This window comes from Mytilus edulis, chromosome 14 (genome assembly GCF_963676685.1).
Source record: "Mytilus edulis chromosome 14, xbMytEdul2.2, whole genome shotgun sequence".
NCBI lineage: Eukaryota > Metazoa > Mollusca > Bivalvia > Mytilida > Mytilidae > Mytilus > Mytilus edulis.
In genome coordinates, this window is record NC_092357.1 from 50,936,166 (window position 1) to 50,957,143 (window position 20,978).

Sequence of the window (20,978 nt, forward strand, 5' to 3'; positions counted from 1 at the left end):
CTTGTCCCTCAACATAAATGCTCAAAGCAAAAGTAAAAGTTATACATGTAGTGTGTGTCCTATTCAATCCATATTGTTTTAATATTCACTATGACTTTGGAATATATATCAATTTAAATGGTAAGTTTTTAAATTGGACCCAGACTATGTCAAATTTAACAGGGCAGTACTGTGAGTACTTCGAGCTGCTTAGCTAGGGAGAGAGAGGATAACTTATATATGCACATTATTTTTTCTATATATTCTGATACAAAATCCGACCAAAAATACAGTTGCCTGTTGGTTGTAATTGCTAGTTAATCATTTGCCTAATTAATGAAACCTAGAGACAACTTGCATTATCATGACAACTGAAAACTCAATTTAAATACTGTAACACATACCTCGCATGCCATAGTAAGAAAATCTTTTACAAAACTCTGTCCCCAGGATAAAGAAAACACTTTTAGGATAACCTCCATTGGATTCCTGTAAGAGAATAAAAATAGTCATGGTTAAAATTAATATTAATTAATTGTAACTTCTAAAAAAAAAATTACAACTAATCATCTCAAGACAATCATCATTTCTTTTTTCTTAATACATAATTTTCAAACAGTGTAACTGAGGTAATCAAACTAAAAAATATAATGTTACAGTATTATTTAAATGGAATTGGGATTACCTCCCTTACACTGCTTTTAAATTGTCTAAATTGCCTTTTACCAGAAAAACACTTGTATTTCCACCTTTTTTGCCCCTATTTGCTAAATTATTTCAGCCATAAGCCCCCATAACCATCCCTTTGTAGTATGGAAACTTGTGGTATAATTTCAGAGAGATTTATACACTTAAACACAAGTTATTCACTGGAAACTACAAAAATGCTTACTTGGGCCCCTTTTTGGCCCTAACTTATTAGAACCCCCTTGGAGCAAGAACCCTAAAACTCAATTCCAGCCTTTTCTTTGCAGTCAGAAACCTTGTAGTATAATTTTAGAGATATCCATACACTTAAACACAAGTTATTGTCTGTAAACTAGAAAGATGCTTCTTTTTGGCCCCTTATTTCTACATGTTCGGGGAAATTAACCCAAAACTGAATCCCAGCCTTCCCTTTGTTATATGGAATAAGCATGCACATTAATTATATTGATTTTTCAATGTTATTTCTAAATACATAGTAAGTGGCAAAGACACAAATTGAAGATAAAAACATAAACATCTTTTAAAAAAAAACCTGAAAAATCCCAATTAGAATATACCTTTGACCTTGCTGTTCCACTACTGCCATTTTGATTGTTCAGTAAGTTATCATCTGAAAAAGAAGTAACAAATGTTTCTATATTGTTCAATTGCAATCTTAACAAACATACTGAATATTAAAATCAAACATTATTGAGTCAAACACTGCTTGTAAGCTGACTCTCAAGCTTTAATTTGTTCTGTTAATTAGCCATTTCCAAATTTAAGGAGTTACAGATAATTTCATTGCTTATATTAATTTCAAACTTTTTTCAGTTGGACCAAAACATAACTTAACTTTCATGACACACCTTTTTTACTTGTTGCTTTTTGAGGCATGAAGAAATAAATTTGGAAAAATTGCAACTTATACACTGTCCACAGTAAGGACTATATTTGTAGACAAGTAAAATTAAGGAATGATAACCAGACCAATTATAGATGCTTCACATCCAGTGGCAAAATATACACAAAGATTCAGTACAAAATGTATTATATTAATTAGAATCAAACCTATGATTTCGTCCTCATGAGAAGTGTATATTACCATATATAAGTCCAATGAGGTGAGAAAATAAAATGACAATTTCTCAATATTTTTTATAATGCTTCTAATAGATTAGAAATCTAGTTACCTGTCGTGCATAATCATGAATGCTGAATACCAAATAAACAAGGTTCTGTCTTTACTTTAAATTGTTACAATCATAGGAAGGCCTGCTAATGCATGCATTAAAACGGTAAACTTTATACACCAATTATAATAATAAAGTTACTAATTAAGTTCACATTTTCAATCTGCATAACAATCATTTCCATACACACATGCATATAGAGATACATGTACACATAAAAAAAATCTTTTACAAAATCATGCAAAACAAATTGCTAAACTCCTACAGCAACTCCCATAACAACAACAAAAAAGCATGGGTTATTTAGAGCTAGTTTCATAATGCATGTAGAGTAAGAGTTTGGTTAGCTTGCTTGCTTTGTTTGTATATTATTGAAATTGGGATGACATTCAATCAAATTTTAATATAATGATATACAGGTTTAATGATGCCTATCTTTATTGTTTGCAGATGTCAGTCTTAATAACAATGCTTGAGCTAAAGTAGTTATCAAAGGTACCAGGATTATAATTTAATACGCCAGATGCGCGTTTCATCTACATAAGACTCATCAGTGACGCTCAGATCAAAATAGTTGTAAAGCCAAACAAGTACAAAGTTGAAGAGCATTGAGGACCCAAAATTCCAAAAAGTTGTGTCAAATACGGCTACGTAATCTATTCCTGGGATAAGAAAATCCATAGTTTTTTTTGAAAAATTCAAAGTTTTGTAACAGGAAATTTATAAAAATGACCACATAATTGATATTCATGTCAACACCGAAGTGCTGACAACTGGGCTGGTGATACCCTTGGGGACGAAACGTCCACCAGCAGTGGCATCAACCCAGTGGTGTACATAGTTATCAAAGGTACCAGGATTATAATTTAATAATTTTTATGTGTTTATACAAACAAAGCAAGCAATCAAACTGAAGACTTATTCTACAATTCAAGCATTAGGAAATTAGCTCTAAAACATTATATTAAGTGTTTATAAAACTCTCTACTTTAGCTTGTAGAGTTAGCACTATAGCATTAAGGGAATACAAGACAAACATGGGGTAAAAACCCTCTAGGATTACAAAACAAAAGTGATAACTTGAAAGAAAACAAGAACAGTATTGTTGATATTAAGGATGAAATCAGACCTTCTTTAGAAAATAGAGTATATTCTTCCTCCTCATCAGAACTCCATGACGACATGATCTAGAATAGAAGATGTAACTCCATATATTTCAAGCCTTGCATTATTAGATTTGCCTATCATTATAAGAGTGACATCACCTCATAACAGTTCAATAACAATTTCTGTAACTATTCTTTCACTTCAGAATTCTAATTTTAAATAACATCAATTTAGTACAAAATTTATCTGAATATTATGTATGAGAATCAGCAATTTCCAATTTTCTTAAATAATATCTGAGAGTATACACCTTCAGCTAAAAGGTAAAATAATAATAGAAAATTATCTCCAAGGAAAACACATATCATGCATATCAGAAAGTTCCTTATCAAATGGCAAAATCATAAACCCAAACAAATCAAATGAATAGAAATCAACTGACTTGGTACAGGCATTTATTTATGTAGAAAATGGTAGATTAAATCAGTTTTATAGCTAGCTAATTTAACCTCTAAAATAACTTTCTACCACCTTAACACAGCAATGAACTCTGCAAGAGGGACCAGGACAGGTAGTCACATACAAATGGATGAATGGATGACTGCTTAATTTCCCAATATAATGCATATTTAGAACATGAACATGATGATGTGCTATGAGTATAAATGCTGAGCTGGAGTTTTTACGATTGTTCAAAAGGTAACAATCCACATGTCATCTTCCCAGGACACATTATGCAGACTCGATCAGTCTTTGCTACATTTGTAATTACTCATTAATTCCACCTGCTTATTGAAGAAGCAGAAAATACAAAATGTCAAATGTAACAATAAACAATCAACAATAAATCATAATAATGATGTCAAGGTCAGACCTGTACACCATACAATCATTACATGCACCTAATATAATATGACATTTTCCTTATACAATGTAGTATCCAAATTAAAGTATATGTGAATAATGGCCCAAACCACAAAAACATAACATTGATAATAAAACCATGATAAGGTGAACACTATCTGACTGGCATATAAAAAAGGAGATTTGGTATGATTACCAATGAGACAACTCTCTACAAGAGAAAAAATGACACACAAATTAACAGCTATTGGTCACCCTTGCGGCCATCAACACTGAGAAAAGCCCATTACGCATAGTCAGCTATAAAAGCCCCCGAAATGACAAATGTAAAACAATTTAAACGAGAAAACTTACGCATACCAACTTTGCAAGGTTCCCGTATACCAAACATAGTTATCAAAGTACTTAAAAATACAATTGAGCTAATAACCAAATACATTTTGTAAGTCAAGGCATGTTGAGACTTCCCCCTAGAAAAAATTAGTTTGACACAAAAGTTAACATTCTTTTCACTAGCCTTTAAATTTGATTAAATTTAAATAGTTTACAGTCAAATCTCAGTCAAAGCTGTTGTGAAATTTATTTACCTACATGCATACAAGTAACCATGATAAAATAAAAATTGGGTTATTTCATAGGCCATGCACATTCTTAATTTTTATGTCAAGCTATCAAATAAGATTGCAAAAATAGTGTACAGAGAATTCATTAATGAGTAAAAAATATAAAAATCAACCTAAAAATGTAAAAACATGCATAAAAACATTTATTGACCTATAAAATTGAAAAATTATCAAACAGAGGATCATTTCAACTTTAGGCCATGCACACAACGTTAATACCAATTCAAGCACCCTGATGATAATTCAAAACAAAATAGCTCACAAAGAACCACTGCATCTGTAAAAAACATAAACATTTACCTAAAATAAACAGATAATGACTGTTGGACTGATCAAAGAGGTATATTTTTTGTACACAAATAACACATTTTCCCTTTAAAACTGGGAACCAGCTGATGCTCCACAGGGTGCAGCTTTAAACATTTGTAGACTGCAGAGATTGAACCCTGAACAGTTGGGGCAAGTATGGACACAACACTCAAGCTTAATTCAGCTCTGAATTTGGATTGTGATTAAATAGTTAACACAGCATTGGTTTCTGACACAGAATGCATACAGTGGTCTAAGAACTTAAAATTTTTAAAATGGACATTTACCCTTTATGGTCCAATATCAAAAATCTAAATACATGATTCAGCATATCAAAGAACCCCAAGAATTCAATTTTTCATGAAATAAAAAAAAAGTTCAATTTTGGACCCTTTAGACCTCAATTTGGACCAATTTGATAACAGGGTTCAAATATCAATCAAAGAGCAGATTGCTCTGAGGGATACAATTGCCATTGTTTTCATTGATACATGTATTAGTATTATTTTCAAAAATAATTCAATTACACGTGTAAAATACTCGTAAAATGTAATTTACGTAATCTGAATAGTTATTCAACTTTAAAAATAGCCAATCCTCGATACAAGTGTATGAACAATGTACTTATTGTCTTTTATTTTTGTACTATTAATTAAAAGTTGACTTTCCACAGCAGTCACTGAGAGTGAGAGAAGGTATTTCACTTCATACCTTATCACCTATTTTCCTACGTGAATTCTAGGTTGAACCCCTTTTCCTAACTCTTTAAATATTTAATTTCCTTTGGGTCAGTGAGCATGACTCCTTTTCGTACACATTCCTCTGTTTAAATTGTGATGGGTTTTAATATAAAACGACGTCTATCGACAGAACGAGTTAATTTTTCTCGAGGTATCGTTGTTTGACAAAAGTTAGTTACGGAAAGGAGACAACTCGAAGCGATAATATGGAAGACTCCATTTTGGCTGAAGGGGTGTTCTAGTTACACCTTTATGTTATGGACTACATTTATTTTAATTTAAATGATGCATATGATTTAAAATTATGCAACAACAATAACCCTCAATAGCAGACAGACATAGAAAGGATCTCGTGAGTTCAAATTAATCAATGGAGTGGGGAATCCAGAGCAACCATTAAATCTGATACCCCTTCAAGTCAAGAAAACAAGACTTGTGATTTGTAGCAAGGAAGTATATGAAATGTTAATTAAACAACCTCCATTTCTTTATGGAAGTACAATATCAAATATCAGTTTCATAAAGGTGACATATATATGAAAACTCCACTTCAGTTCTTATATGACAGAAATAGATTTATCGATCGGAATTCAGAGAACTCTTATTTTTCACTTTACAACGGAAATAAAATGACTTAGGGTCGGTTGTGTAACCTTAATCAGACATACATTTTTTTGGGGCCTAAGATTAGTGTTTTCTTGTTCAAAGAAAAATAAAAATCTTAAAACTGAATTGTGACTTTATGTCCAGTGACTTTTTGTTCTGTGACTGACTTTTTATCCTACATTCTCTGAATATTGTATTAAGTAATGCATTTCCCTGGATTATCTTTTACGTCACAAAACAAATATCTTTCTGTCACAGTGTCCTATGATGCATTTTCCTTGTCAATGACCTTATAGGTCAAAATGGCAGTTTAATTATAATATGGAAATGTGTCTGTTGTCCCTAACTAAGTCATGTCAGTAACTGGTTCGATGTTGTTAGTGGACCAGACTTAGCCTGGGGTAGTCCAAATAATTATGACTTATTGAAAGGCTATTATATTTTTTTCTTTGACGCCTTACATTGACGCAGGAAGGCGTCAAAGTAAAAATTTAAAATAGCCTTCCAAGATGTCATATAATTATTTGAACTAAGCCTGGTAATTTCTCTAGGAGTTTATAAAGTGCTATATAAATCCGTGGTTTCTTTCGAGAGGGTGGTAAAGGGTTATTTTCGTGCAACGTTTTCGGCCTTTTTATTTCATGTGTTTTCGTGTTTTGACATTTTATTTCTCGTTTTCTCGTGTTTTGTTCGACGTGCGTGCCTCGTGTTCTCCTTTATTTATTTTCCGTGTTTCGTGTCGGTACTCTTAATTTCTTGTGCCTGTCCCACATTTGATTAAAAAGTAAACCAGGACTAAATTCAAAGTCAGTCCGGAGATTGTTTTAAATTATGTGTCCCCAGAATAATTTGCTATCAAATTAATTATTATGAATAATATTTTTCTTTCAAATCAGTTGCAACTAGTGGACGCTAAAATGTGACTGCAAGGTCATCATGTCCATTATATAATGACAAGATGATCTCCAAGAACGGCTGATTAATAAATTATTTTACTTTTTCCATTAATATTTACGATTGTATTTCTCATGCTTCGTTTTTTTCCGATTTTTTTTTTCCATGCAACGTTTTTGCGGTTTTTATTTCAAGTGTTTCCGTGTTCAGGGCCCCCCTTTACCACCCTCTATTAAGACTCTCTAACTAAAATTATGAACAGATAAATCGGATTTATGCAAATCAAATCAAATAATTTTATTGGTGTAAATTCCTATACAGAAATGATACCAGCCGACATTTACAAAATACAAATACAAAAATAAACAAACAAACAAACAAAAAAAACCCATATTTTCTCAATGATAAGAGATACATATTTTATGCATGAATAAGCACAGCTGGTAAAATTACAGTTGGCTAACAACTTTACCATTAATTTTCAAAGCATCTGAAAACTGTGAATTGTCAGCCCGTGTCTCTGTAGCACCATAAGATTCCATGCATTGGCAGAGAAATTTATCATTTATAACTATGACAAGAATTTCTGGTATTGTTTATAATTTTTGCCACTTGTCAAATTTTCCAGACTCTGACTCAGAAGAACGTTTGACAATATTCTAAATCCCAAAACGTACACGAATCCGAAAAATTATGGACTGGCTTTTTTGTTTTTCCTGAAAGAAAAAATAATCACAGTCAATTAGAAAACACCATAAAATATTATTCTCTGTTATTTCTACTGAATTTTTCAAAAAGACCATCGATTATTTTATTCGAAACTGTTTGTCTCAACCACTTCAGCATGTGGAATTGACCTTGTGACCTTTGTTGCCAGGGCATTGTCAACAAAAGAGGACTTGGGAGCAAAGTGGTCGTATCTTTTTGTATATATTGTAGCATTTATGCTACAGGTAGTTTCATCGATGATACAAAATCATTCTTGAAATAGAAGATACAAATTTCGCGCAAAAAGAATACAAAACCACTGACTACAATGTCTTCTGAAACTCAAGTAAGGCTACCCAGTCTCAATGGGGGCATATACACTGGCAAATTTAAGGACTGGTCACCATCTCTTCGTCCAGTAAGTAATCCATAATTTGTGTTTTAAATTAAATCTTCTTATAAGCAAAACAATCATGCAATTGTCTTTATTTGTAACAATGTAAAATTAAGACATATTAGTCACAAATAATACACGATTACCATCAGATCGTATGATTTCGTACCTCACATGAATTTGTACCATGCATGCTTTTTCATTGGAAATTGTGACCTCACAATGCATTCTTAATAGTAAGTAAGTAAGTAAGTAATTTTTATTGGTTTAAAATCCAAAATTACAGGATTGATACCAAGACAATACAAATTTGTTATACACAAACATACAAACATATATATATCATACCAATTTCATAAACAGTATATGAGGAGGTGGTAACACAAAGTTATTTAGTGCTTAATAAAGCATTTCTAGAAATGTACATGTCGCTTATAAATTTAACAATAATTCTAATTATATCAGTCTCAACACACGTATACAAAAATTTAAATCTTGCTTCATTAGTCATATTTAAAAAAGAGGGAACTATTTCACTAATTTTGGAAAACAGTTGGTCTCTAATTATATTTAGTTTTGTACATTTTAAAGTGAAATGAAATTCATCTTCTACTTCCAAGAGGCACAAAGGACAAATTCTTTCTTCTACAGGGGTTTTAGTGTGACGCCCTTGTTCAATTCTAAGAACACTATTACTAATACGAATTTTAGCAAAATGCCCTATCACTTTTCTGTCTATATTTAACAATGAATAGGTTTCCAATTTATAATTTTCTTAAAGCTGTCTATATGTTCTCAGCTTATTACCATGTACTGATTTATTATCACAAAATATATTTTCTTTCCAATAATTAAGATATCTATCATTAAGTTTGGTATGAATTGCATATAATAAACGCCTTTTTGAAATAGTATCATGATTTTTCCAAACATGTGAAAAATTTAATGTAGCAAGTAACTGTTCAATCTTTTTAGCAAATCCATTGGTTAATTGCAGGTTGGAAAAATATACATCTTTTAGTAAACAATTGTTATCAGATTTGATCACATGCAACCAGAAGCTAATTGACAGTTTTAAAGCTTCTATAAAAACTGGATACATACCAAGTTCAGCTAGTACTGCTAAATTGACAGCTGATTTATTTACTCCAATTAAAGTTTTTTCAAATTTAATTTGGACTTTGATGGTAGCCAATGACCAATATTTTGACTCTAGATTTGTAATATCTTTTATCATATACAGAGACCAAACTTCACTACAGTAAAGAAGTATAGGTTTAACACAAGCATCAAAAAGAGGGCATCTCTGTTAATAGTATCAAATAACTTCCTGAAATCAATGAAACAGGCATATATCTTTTTTGATGATTTAAATGCTTTATCAATTATAGTTTTTAGAGTTAAAATATGATCACTTGTTCGACTTCCCTTTCTGAATCCAATTTGCTCACGACAAATAAGTTCATTTCCTTCAAGATACTTTTCTAATCTGTTATATAAAACTTTTAGAAAAAATTTTCCTAAACAACTTGAAAGGGCTATACCTCGGTAATTAGATGGATCATTAAAACACCCACCCTTGAAAATGGGCTTAATAAAATTTTTTTTCCATAAAGTTGGGTAGATACCAGACTTAAGAATAAGATTAAACAATTTTACATAAACATCTATATTCATATAACAAGTATGAAACCCAAGAGATGAGAATATTCATTTTGTCTGCAGTTTCTCGGGTCAGCCAGGATTAGCGAATTTTGAGGTGTATTGTTTACGTCACAATAGAAAATATCTGACACCACAATGGAAAAATGACTGTTGTATGATGTCTGATTGTCACAAGTTCATCAGCCGCAGATTCTTAAGTCAAGGGGCACAGATTTCCAAATAGCATATGTATTCTTCAGTATTGAAGCCTTGTTGACCTCAAAGAAGAAGAAGCAATACGATCTATTTAAAAACTTTGTTAAACTGTACGTGACATAGTCATAATAGTAATCTGGCATTAGTGTCATGTACATGTACATGCACATGCATGCTGTTAAGGGGTACAAGACAAATTATATTTAGCACCTGGTCAAAATCGTCACCTATAGAAAAAGTCAAATTGCCATCAAATAATATTTGAAATATTATATACATCTTTGTATATAAATAATTCTAAAAATGTATAAATGATCTATTTATTTTTATTTATTTAAAAAAAATTATTGGATTTTGATTTTAATTTATATACATCATTAAAAATCATCCAGCAGATAGAATAATACATACATTAAGTTAATTATTTGAATTTTTTTTTACATTCTATGACTGATGAGTGATGTATTGATTAGTTTTTTTTCAAGTTAATAAATAATCAACAAGTTTGTTTTTAAACGCTATACAGGTACATTTGTAGTTATTGATGTTTTATTCTTCAAAAACTTAAATAAAAAACAATGAAGCCAAAGCTGTTAGAATTAGATGCAAAACTAGCGCTACAGTTGTTGAATGTTACTACCACCACGACTACACAGTTTCCTTGTTTAACTTGATTTCAAATATACAATGTAAATGCATAGTTTACAACACAAAAAACTAGTTGCTCATATATCAGTGAGCATATCTGAAGATAACGCTGATTTTTGTATGAAATCTAAATTGTATAAATGTATTTATTGTTTATTTCAGGCAGGGAAGCTGACAGTATCAGGAGATACTGCTGAACTATGTATGAAACCTAAAAATGATAGGGTGGGTAAAAAATTATAAAAGTTAAATTTAAAAACTATGACGAATCAATTCAAAGATGTTGACTTTTAAATTCATTATGCAAATCTTTTGTTGTCATTATTTTATGTTGGTTAGTATGTTGATTATGTTTATGAAAAATTTCTCTGTAAGAAGGTTTATCTGAAGAAGAAAAAATAATCATTCAACTCAGCCACTACATTTATTTGTTGCTTAAATATGAAATTTTTGGGACAATTATATTTCATTTTAAAAAATTAATTTACTTTTAGCCTCCTTCAGCTGACATAATTCGTAGATTTCGAGCCACTGTTCGTCCTGATGCTGGCCAAATGAGGGTGTTTTATGGAAGAGCTCAGGACCCTCACCAACAATGGGCAGCTGAAATGACACATGGCATCAACACAACGTCATCAAACACAGCTGGAGAACTTGCCAATCCACCTCCTAAAACACTTTTTAATCAAAGAAAATTAGACAGAAAAGAAAATATCTATGCCAGTCATATTAGAGCTCCTCTTGGTATTTCACATGAACAGTCACATGGTTTACCTAGAGGACTCAACAGGGACCAATTCACATTTGGAATTCCTACAGAGCTAGGTATGTTAGAAATAAATTTTCTGTATAATTACATTATTCCTCTAAAAAAAATTTGCATTTTCTATTTCTCAAATTTATGGTTAATCTCTTATCATACAAATTTTTGTTTTCAATGAAACATATTATCAAACAAATTTGTAAAGAGGAAATACATCTAAGACAATAATTCTTGAAAGTATGGTAAATAATTTTAATTCTGATTATAATGCACTGAAAATTGGAACATCAGCTTTTACTTGAAGCATGATTATAAAAAATGATAGATTCAAAAGAATGCAAACATTTGTTATTTATTCCATTTTTTTTCTCATATTACCATGGTAGTTGAACACTTTTATTTACATTCTTGTACAAAGAATTAATAGGGAAAATCAGGGTTTAAAAAAATCCTCATTTTCCAAGATTTTACTTTTTAGCAATAAACAAAATAAATGTGATACTCAAATGAAATAATGTTCAATGCTTTTTCAATAGATATTGGTGCTGGTGGTTTGATTAATCCTAACAAGACATATGCTGAAGTCGCGGCAGAATCTGCAGTTGGAATGGAATTATACAGAGAAACACACAAAAACTTTGATGTTGGCGAAAAACTTCATCGTGGATATACTCAACCTAGTTTCTTCCCAGAAAAAAAATTTGGCATTCCAACACCTCACAATAATGAAGGAATCAAAGTCAAGAAAACTCTTAAATGGATGCAAGAAACAGAACAAGAAAAGGCAACTAAAATTGTATCCAAACGTGTGGATGACTTCAGAGAAAGATCACAACCCATACTTGGACAAGTGCATGATCCGTAAGGTTTTCTTAGATATTTGATGATTCTTTCACATTCATTTTTTTCATTTCATATTTTTTATTGCTACTTAGAGTGTATTAAGTCTCTTTAAAATTTTGATATTTCAAATCTTTCTAATTTTACATTTTGGTTGACCATTACAAAATTTCAATTTTCAGAGAACATAAAAGATACATTTAGTTGTTTTAAAAAAAAAATTGTTATGCATTTCACATTCAAATTGTTTATATCTAGTATTTGTGTCCCTTTGAGATAATATTGATATTCTTGCTATAATGAATTATCTCCCTTTGAGATAATATTGATGGTCTCGCTATAATAGATTATCTCCCTTTGAGATATTAATAATGTTCTTGCTATAATAAATTATCTCCCTTTGAGATAATATTGATGGTCTTGCTTAAATAAAATATCTCCCTTTTGAGATAATATCGATTATCTTGCTATAGAAGCTATAAATGGGTTTATAATATTAAAGTTGTCTCCCATTTAGATAATATTGATGATCTTGCTATATAAGCTAGATGGGTCTTAGTCTTACATAATGAACTGTCTCCCTTTGATTAAAAAAAAATCTCACTTTTGTTTTGGAAATGCATTCTGAAACTGTTGGTTATAATTTTCCAGTAAATATGTACTTTTTCATTAAAAATATTCTCAAGAACTCTTGTTAAAAGATTTTGTTATGCAGAAATATTCAACTATATTTTTATAAGAAATTAAGAAATTAATTTTGCACTGCAAAAAAAAATCAAATGTCACGAAATTTTTTCATTAGGAGATATTATTTTAACCTAATTCAGCTTATAAATGTACCTTGTTAAGGGGTAAAGCTATATTAGCTTGAACTGTAGATTATGTTTCAATCATAAGCATCAGATATACAAAATATTATTGGAAGTAGTTTGAATAATATAATTATTTATATTTGTATTGTTTGTTGTAGAATTAAAGATACTCTCAAAGTTGGACCTGATCACACCTATGGTATATTAGCCAAACCTGATGAGTATGGCGCTGGTGACCTAATGCATGGTCGTGCTCCATCTAATTACCTTAGAGGAAAGGACAGACAGAGGGGAGTCCTAGCTGCCATTAGACAACATCTAAAGAAAGCAAATTTTCATAATTTTACCGATCTTGTGCATGCATTTAGATATTATGATAAGGTAAAGATAAAGGATTTAGATTGGTTCGATTTTTTTCTGTCTTAATTTGAGAGAGAGGTTTTTTCCTTGATTTCAGTGGCTTCCTATCATATCAGTTTTGGCATCATAGTTGAGAGGCAAAATAATTATAACCTTAAAATTTGATTCAAGAATTACAAAATGTACTTTCCAGTAATATATTGTATTTCCAAATATTTGTGTTTATCTATTAAGGGATGACATCAAAAGATCGATGTAGGATAAAAACTTAAATCAAATAGTTTGGGGGGGGGGGGGGGGGGGGGGGGGGTAAAATTCTGCAAGTTTTGTATATCTAAAATCGATTTTTACATATATCCCTATTGGTAAATCATTTTTTCCCCAAATTAAGTTGAGGGGGGGGGGGGGGCGAGGGGAGTTGGGTCAGTGAAAAAACTATGTGAATTAAGTTTTTTATCCTACATTGAACTTAATTTTGATGTCGTCCCTAAAAGTACATGAACTTTTTTTCTTGCTATTCTTTATTTTAAAATTTTGGGCTTTTTTTCTTCTCATTTTGCCAGATTTTAATGGTTAATGGTAACTAATACAATTTTTTTTTATTTGAAATAATTGAGCAAGTTAAGCATATTTACACCCAATATGATGCAGTACCTATGATAAGTAATAATTGTGCTGATTAAATATTAACTAGCATTTGTGTGTTTGACAGGATGGTAAAGGTGTGATAGATATCAATGATTTACGTGAAGTTTGTATACAGTATCATTTACCACTGGAACCAGAATTATTAGAACAATTACTGGATAGTTGTGATGCCAACAGGGATGGAGCAATAGATTATGTAGAATTCTCTAACTTCCTTAACTGGAAAGATAAAATGAAGTCAGGATTACCAGACAAACCAGGTATAATACATCTTTCATTTTTGCTACAGTAATAAAAACTATTTTTGGGACTGTCAGGTAAATGTCAAATTCAGATTTTTTATTTTAAAATTATAAATACATGTAATAAAATAAAAAAATGGTGGTATGATAGCCAATGACTTAACTGTTTATCAAAGACCAAATGGTGTATAAATTAATAAATAAAAGCATCATTATACATGTTGGGGGTAATTTTTAAACATTTTTTAAAACTTCTGCCTTTTTATGCCCCACCTACGATAGTAGAGGGGCATTATGTTTTCTGGTCCGTAAGTCCATTCGTCCGTTCGTTCGTTCGTCTATGCATCCATTCGTCCGGATTCAGGTTAAGGTAGTTTTTGATGAAGTTGAAGTCCAATCAAGTTTAAACCTAGTACACATGTTCCCCATGATATGATCTTTCTAATTTTAGTGCCAAATTAAAGTTTTGACCCCAATTTCACGGTCCAGTGAACATAGAAAATGATAGTGCGAAGTTCAGGTTAAAGTTTTTGGTTAAGGTAGTTTTTGATGAAGTTGAAGTCCAATCAACTTGAAACTAAGTACACATGTTCCCTATGATATGATCCTTCTAATTTAAATTAAAATTTTGACCCCAATTTCACGGTCCACTGAACAAGGAAAATGATAGTGTGAGTGGGGCATCCGTGTACTATGCACACATTCTTGATTCAGTAATGTATATATATAGATAACATCTCATGATGAAGGAAACCCCTCGGACCATTTAGATTATCCAGTTTGAATGAATAAAATCTATAAGTCATGTAAGTTATTCAGGTTACCACTTCTATTAATTTATGAGCTAAAGAATCATTGATTGTCACTCATTTTAGTTACAAGTTAGTTGAATCTACAAAAATGTAAAGAAACCCTACATTTTACTTCAAATTGGAATTAATCTTTCCATAATAAGAAGTGTTTAAATCATAAGCGTATATTGAATTTTATGCTAACTTGTTTATATATTTTACATTAAAGACATTTTATATTAATTTTTTTTATTATGTATCTTCTTTTTTACCCATAGATACACCACTTAATTCTTCAAGAAGTAAAAGTGCAGTTTCAGATGATTTAGTAAGAAAATCTGTACACAGTGCAGAAAGTACTCCCCGTCGATTGAAGTTACAGATTGATAAAGCCATTGGAGATCATAGAACAAGTGCTAATATGATAAACGCTGTTGTTGGAGGAATCTCTACCAGAGGTCAGTTAGGCAACATGAAAAAAGACAAAATTTTTAATTTCTAGTTATGGATTGTGCGGACTGAAATTTAGTCTATTTTGCTACAAAAATCATGACGACAAGACAGTAATCTTTCTTATACAGTTAAAAACTTGTTTACTGTCTTCACATCGAGAAATAGATGATGTCTTGGGTAACAACAAACTTGCTGTTGTACACATAACCAGTTTATAGTTGTATACTATTAAGCTGGTACCATCCACCTTGAATACAATTGTTTTGGCTTGTTTAATTTTCATATAATTTTGATAAAATGTTTACCTTGACCCTTTGACAAAAAAAAAAACTACAAAAAAACCTTGAAGCACACAATTTATCGAAATAATTTCATTGCATATATAGCAGTTTGACTGAGTAGTGAGAACCATTTGATCATTGAGAAGCTTAGTTTTTCCTTAACAATAGAACATGATTAAAATGTTCAGCTGATTTTTACGGAGTTATCTTCCTGTAGTGTTATGTACCACCTTAAAGCCACCAAATTTTCCATTTGTAAATAGCTTTTTAAATTTTTGAAGTGCTTTTGTTGAAGATTTACACTAATGTATTAATTAGAGCAAACATTTAATTTTCCAGATTACAGGACCTACGGTGTACCTACAATAAGAACAGATATCCATGCTCCTAGGATACGACGTGTGGATGATAATAAGAACTACGGAGATGAATCTGATGCTTATGGCCTTGTTAATCCATCTATCTTTAGCAGACGTCATGTTTATGAAAAAGATTTCCTACTTCCCAGAACTAAAGAAGAGGTATTTAGTATTTGAAAAAAATTTATGTAACATATTTTTTTAAGGGGGGGAAGAGAGATATGGTTAAAATATTTTTCTGTGTTGATAATAGTTAATTAAAGATAATCAATTTTCTAGATAATTGATTGGTAAGAACCAAGGTAATGAGTCTTCCATTCTCAATTTTATTTTGTTTTAAAGATTTGTTTCATGGTGATATTTTATGTTACCAAAATAAATGATGACATTCCCAGTATACCTACATGTATATTCTGAATTTATGAAGTTAATAAATAAAAAAATCCAAACAAGAGCAATGTAGAAAATTTTTGACATAATTTATAATATCCATTGTGTTTAATATATTTTTATGCCCACCTTCGATAGTAGAGGGGCATTATGTATTCTTGTCTGTGTAACTGTTCGTTCATTGTACTGTTCATTTGTTCGTCTGTCCATTCATCCATCTGTCCTTCTTCAGGTTAAAACTTTGATCAAGGTAGTTTTTTATGAAGTCCAATCAACTTGAAACTCATAGTACACATGTTCCCTATGGTATGATTTTTCTAATTTTTTTACCAAATTAGAGTTTTAAACCCAATTTTATGGTCCACTGAACTTAGAAAATTATAGTACGAGTGGGGCATCCATGTTCTGTGGACACATTCTTGTTTGTTTATATATTCAAAATGACTATTTCACTTGTCCTCATTACTTTATTGGTCAGAATTCCATTATAATGTTCAATTTCATGGCTTTTCTAGAATAATGATCTGACAGTTACTAGTATAGATCACAATGTTTTTCTGATTGTTGAAAAAGAACATTTTCAAACTGTTGAAATATTTTCAAGAAACATACTAGGACAGCATACTGTGGGTTCATTATTATTCGTGTGATACCAATTTTTCATGGATTTCATTGGGACAGATTAATCATGAAATTAAATGTTCAATGAATCACAAATTTCTTAAAGGCTTGTCAGCAAACTTCGTCAAAACCATGAAATTAAATATTAACGAACATGCAAGTTTTCCTGAAACCACGAATATTGGTACCCACGAAAATAAATGAATCCACAGTACTTTGTTCAGTAAAACTTACTCATCTGTAGATGTTCCTTCTTCTTTAATAATCACAATCAAAAATATTTCTGGAAGTATTCATTTTTTTAAGGCAGAAAACATGCAGACAGATAGTAAATAGTTTCTTATATTTTCAGCTTAAATCCATTTTCCACAATATTGGTGTACAGATGACTGGTGAAATGTTTGAGCAGGTTTATAACACGGCTGCTAATCAGAATCCTAAAGGTCATGTGAGTGTCGAGTCAATGAGAGGAGTAATTGACGATATCCAAGCTCATCAAGTTATGACTGGACAGCATCCTATGGCTGTCTAATTCAAAGACTCAAAATGTATACTTAAAGACACTATTTATTTAATGCAAATATTTGGTTGATAAGGAAGAAATTTATTATTTGAAAAGAAATATGTTAATCTAAAGGCAAACTTATTTTGTCAGAATGATACCATAACCTTGAGATTTCTATTGAGTCTTGGCAATAGGAGTAAATAAAGATTTTTTTTTTTATCTTGTGACACTCATTGTTCAGATTGGTTAGCTAGATGTAAAAACAATTCATTTTCCATTATGACTATATTTAAGACTTTTTTTTTTAAAATTGTATGAAAAACTGCCCTACATGCATGTGTAGATGACATAGATACACATTTATTTGTTCCTCAAATGTGGCGTTTTGAAATGTTTTCTTCTTTTCATTCATACATATCATTCATAATTTTACATTACATAAATGAACTAAAAGAATTGTTGGAGGATAAAACTATTTTGTCCTTAGAATTAATCTGATTGCAAGGTGCAGTATTATCTCATTGTGAAATAACTTATATATTTTTTTTCTATGCAGAATTTTTATGTTCAAATTCACAACAATCAAAAGCTTTAAAATAAATATGCAAATAATTGTCGATTATTATCCAGTATTCAAACAGCATTACACAAATGAGTATTATAGAAATATCCCATGTATTTTATATCTTGTTACTATTTTAAATCGTTATATCAAAATGGCCTGTTCAAAATTTGAGGGTCATACATTTTGATTTTAAATTTTGTAAAAATAAATTGCGACAGTATTTTTTCTAAGATTTTCATGACTTTTACACAATTTTGATTTTCCAGACTTGACATGTCGGTTATTGAGATGTGATTAGTATTGTGAGGTTATGAACATTTCATTTATCATTCTTTTAAAGAGGTTGCATCATGTTGCATGAATTTCATAGTTGACCAATAATTTAAATGCGAACTTTGTTATCACATATGTTTTCATAGAATTTTAACAGCATAGCACAATAGTAATATAGAAAAATCACTGATTTAGATGTTTTTTTTATAATTTTGAAGCTTACTCCTGTTAGTACTTTTTACCAATTTTATGAGACCACAGACACTAAGCTTTAATATATAATGCCCATATATGTATAATATATGTAGGACACAACAGTATTTTTTAAGCATTTATATATACACTTGAGCATTATCAAACAATGTATGGTCACTTTTTACAAAATATATTAACTTGCAAACACAGCATTTAATCTCAGCATTGCCACCACATAGTATTAACCAATTATTTTTGTATCAAAATTTACTTAATATTAGCTACTGGATGCATTGTGTTTTTCTAGGCAGAGGTTAAATAGTTTCTCAGAAAATTGATAGATTCACCAATATGTTGGGTTTTTTTTATCACCCCTTACAGTGATGCAGTTATTTTAAAGAAATTACTGGGAAAATGTTTATACATTAAGTGCCAAAATTATTTTACCCAGAAACATAATATTTTTTGCAGCATTTTATGATACAGTATACAATCTATTTTGGTAAATTATTTTTACCAGTATCTTTTGATATATGGTCAACAATGGAACAGTTGTATAAAGTCAGATATAAAACTTTTATATTAAAATTTTTGATGAACTTGTGTTATATTTCCTATTGAAAATGGTTGATGAAAAGTAATGTAGCTTTAGATCAAAAGCACTTTCATATATCTTTAACATATATATTTTTATACCAATTTTACAAAATTTCAGCATTCTTTATTAATTTATTGAGGCAACAATTATGAATATTAAGGTGAAGTGAGATTATTTTTGTTAGGTGACAGAGTTGCAAGTTCACATATGTGAGATAAGTACATGGAGGGTAATATCAAATTTGTTTACCATTGTATGTAAATTATACCAATGAGCATTAACTTGCTAAAAGTAATAAGACATATTCAGATTAGTTTCTTACTTCAATATATATATATATAGACTAATTATATATATATTTAATGAGCTATAGAGACTTTCAGTTTTACTATAGTGTAGTCTACTCTAGTGACCTTTATAAGCGTCTTCTATGTATTAATCCTAAACATAGAGAGTAGGGTTCCTTTCAGGATAATTTTGTTGTTAATATTTATTGTTAGATTTTTAGATATTTGTTCATACTTTTTTATATCATTTTTACTGTAGTTTATTTCATCAATTATAAGTACAAGTTTAAACCTTGTCAGTCACACTGTTTGAAAATTAAAATTCCCTGATTAAATAAAGGGAATCTCTTACTGAATTTCTGTTCTAAAAAAAAGATTCAGATTTAAAGTTTATGGCTGTACTAAATGATATATAATTGGATATTTTGGAAGTAAATTTATTATCCTGTTTGCAGCCACAAAAAGTGCTGCTTTTTTAAAGCTATATTTTGACTGCATTATGGAAAATGCAACTCTACATGCATTTTTGTATATTTCATTACTGACAATAACATTTGTTATCGTTTATCTGTGATTTCTCCTTGTTGATTGTGAAGTTTGTTGATGTATGTATGGTATGATAACTATTAAAGAATTATAAAATTAATCTTCATTTTTTCTAGAAAATGTATTGCATTATGGATAGCATATTTTATGGGATGCCATACTTGTATTTGTAGTATTTGTATTTTTATCCATCTGATGAGTTAAGCCTTTTTCAACTGATTTTTAGCTCACCTGACCTGAAAGGTCAAGTGAGCTTTTCTCATCACTTGGCGTCCGGCATCCGTTGTCTGTCGTCTGTAAACTTTTACAAAAATCTTCTCCTGAAACTACTGGGCCAAATTTAACCAAACTTGGCCAAAATCATCATTTGGGGTATCTAATATTAAAAATGAGTCCGGTGACAGGGCCAACCAACCAAGATGGCCGCCATGGCTAAAATTAGAACATAGGGGTAACATGTTGATTTTGGCTTATATCTCTGAAACCAAGCATTTAGAGCAAGTCTGACATGGAGTAAAATTGTTTATTAGGTCAAGATCTATCTGCCCTGAAATTTTCAGATGAATTGGACAACCTGTTGTTCAGGGTTGCTGCCCCCAAATTAGTAATTTTAAGGAAATTTTGCAGTTTTTGGTTATTATCTTGAATATTATTATAGATAGAAATAAACTGTAAACAGCAATAATGTTCAGCAAAGTAAGATCTACAAATAAGTCAACATGAACAAAATTGTCAAGTGACCCATTAAGGAGTTATTGCCCTTTATAGTCAATTTTTAACCATTGATCTAAAATTTTAGTATTCTTTTAAAAAATCTTCTTCTCTGAAACTACCGGG

At 30.6% G+C, this 20,978-nt stretch overlaps 2 protein-coding genes across 11 annotated transcripts in view; one reads left to right on the forward strand and one right to left on the reverse strand.

Annotated features, from left to right (window-relative positions):
* LOC139502815 (solute carrier family 15 member 1-like) overlaps positions 1-7,653 on the reverse strand; it is a 45,823-nt gene extending 38,170 nt beyond the window's left edge. For 2 of the 10 annotated variants that reach the window (XM_071292417.1, XM_071292415.1), the window contains exons 1-4: positions 7,475-7,640; positions 2,989-3,046; positions 1,245-1,297; positions 384-468 (exon numbers count right to left, since the gene is read on the reverse strand). In XM_071292417.1, coding sequence (XP_071148518.1) covers positions 384-468; positions 1,245-1,297; positions 2,989-3,046; positions 7,475-7,477 — 199 coding nt within the window. In that variant the 5' untranslated portion in view covers positions 7,478-7,640. Of the gene's footprint in view, positions 1-383; positions 469-1,244; positions 1,298-2,988; positions 3,047-4,672; positions 4,731-7,474 lie in introns of all 10 variants that reach the window. The other 8 variants (XM_071292418.1, XM_071292419.1, XM_071292416.1 and 5 more) reach the window with 7 other exon arrangements.
* A 184-nt stretch (positions 7,654-7,837) lies between these two features.
* On the forward strand, positions 7,838-20,241 carry LOC139502817 (EF-hand domain-containing family member B-like). Its single transcript, XM_071292424.1, has 9 exons — positions 7,838-8,128; positions 10,775-10,837; positions 11,107-11,437; positions 11,912-12,236; positions 13,186-13,408; positions 14,100-14,295; positions 15,347-15,526; positions 16,142-16,323; positions 17,525-20,241. Exons 1-9 carry the CDS (start codon positions 8,039-8,041, stop codon positions 17,702-17,704), a joined length of 1,770 nt encoding a protein of 589 aa, XP_071148525.1. The 5' UTR covers positions 7,838-8,038; the 3' UTR covers positions 17,705-20,241.
* The last annotated feature ends 737 nt before the right edge of the window (positions 20,242-20,978 follow it).

Excerpts from the sequence above, each read along its gene's own strand:
- LOC139502817 (XM_071292424.1), top strand. The coding sequence starts at position 8,039 with ATGTCTTCTGAAACTCAAGTAAGGCTACCCAGTCTCAATGGGGGCATA. Across the intron at positions 13,409-14,099 it reads CATTTAGATATTATGATAAG|GATGGTAAAGGTGTGATAGA; the intron begins GTAAAGATAAAG and ends TGTGTTTGACAG. Across the intron at positions 16,324-17,524 it reads TTCCCAGAACTAAAGAAGAG|CTTAAATCCATTTTCCACAA; the intron begins GTATTTAGTATT and ends TTATATTTTCAG.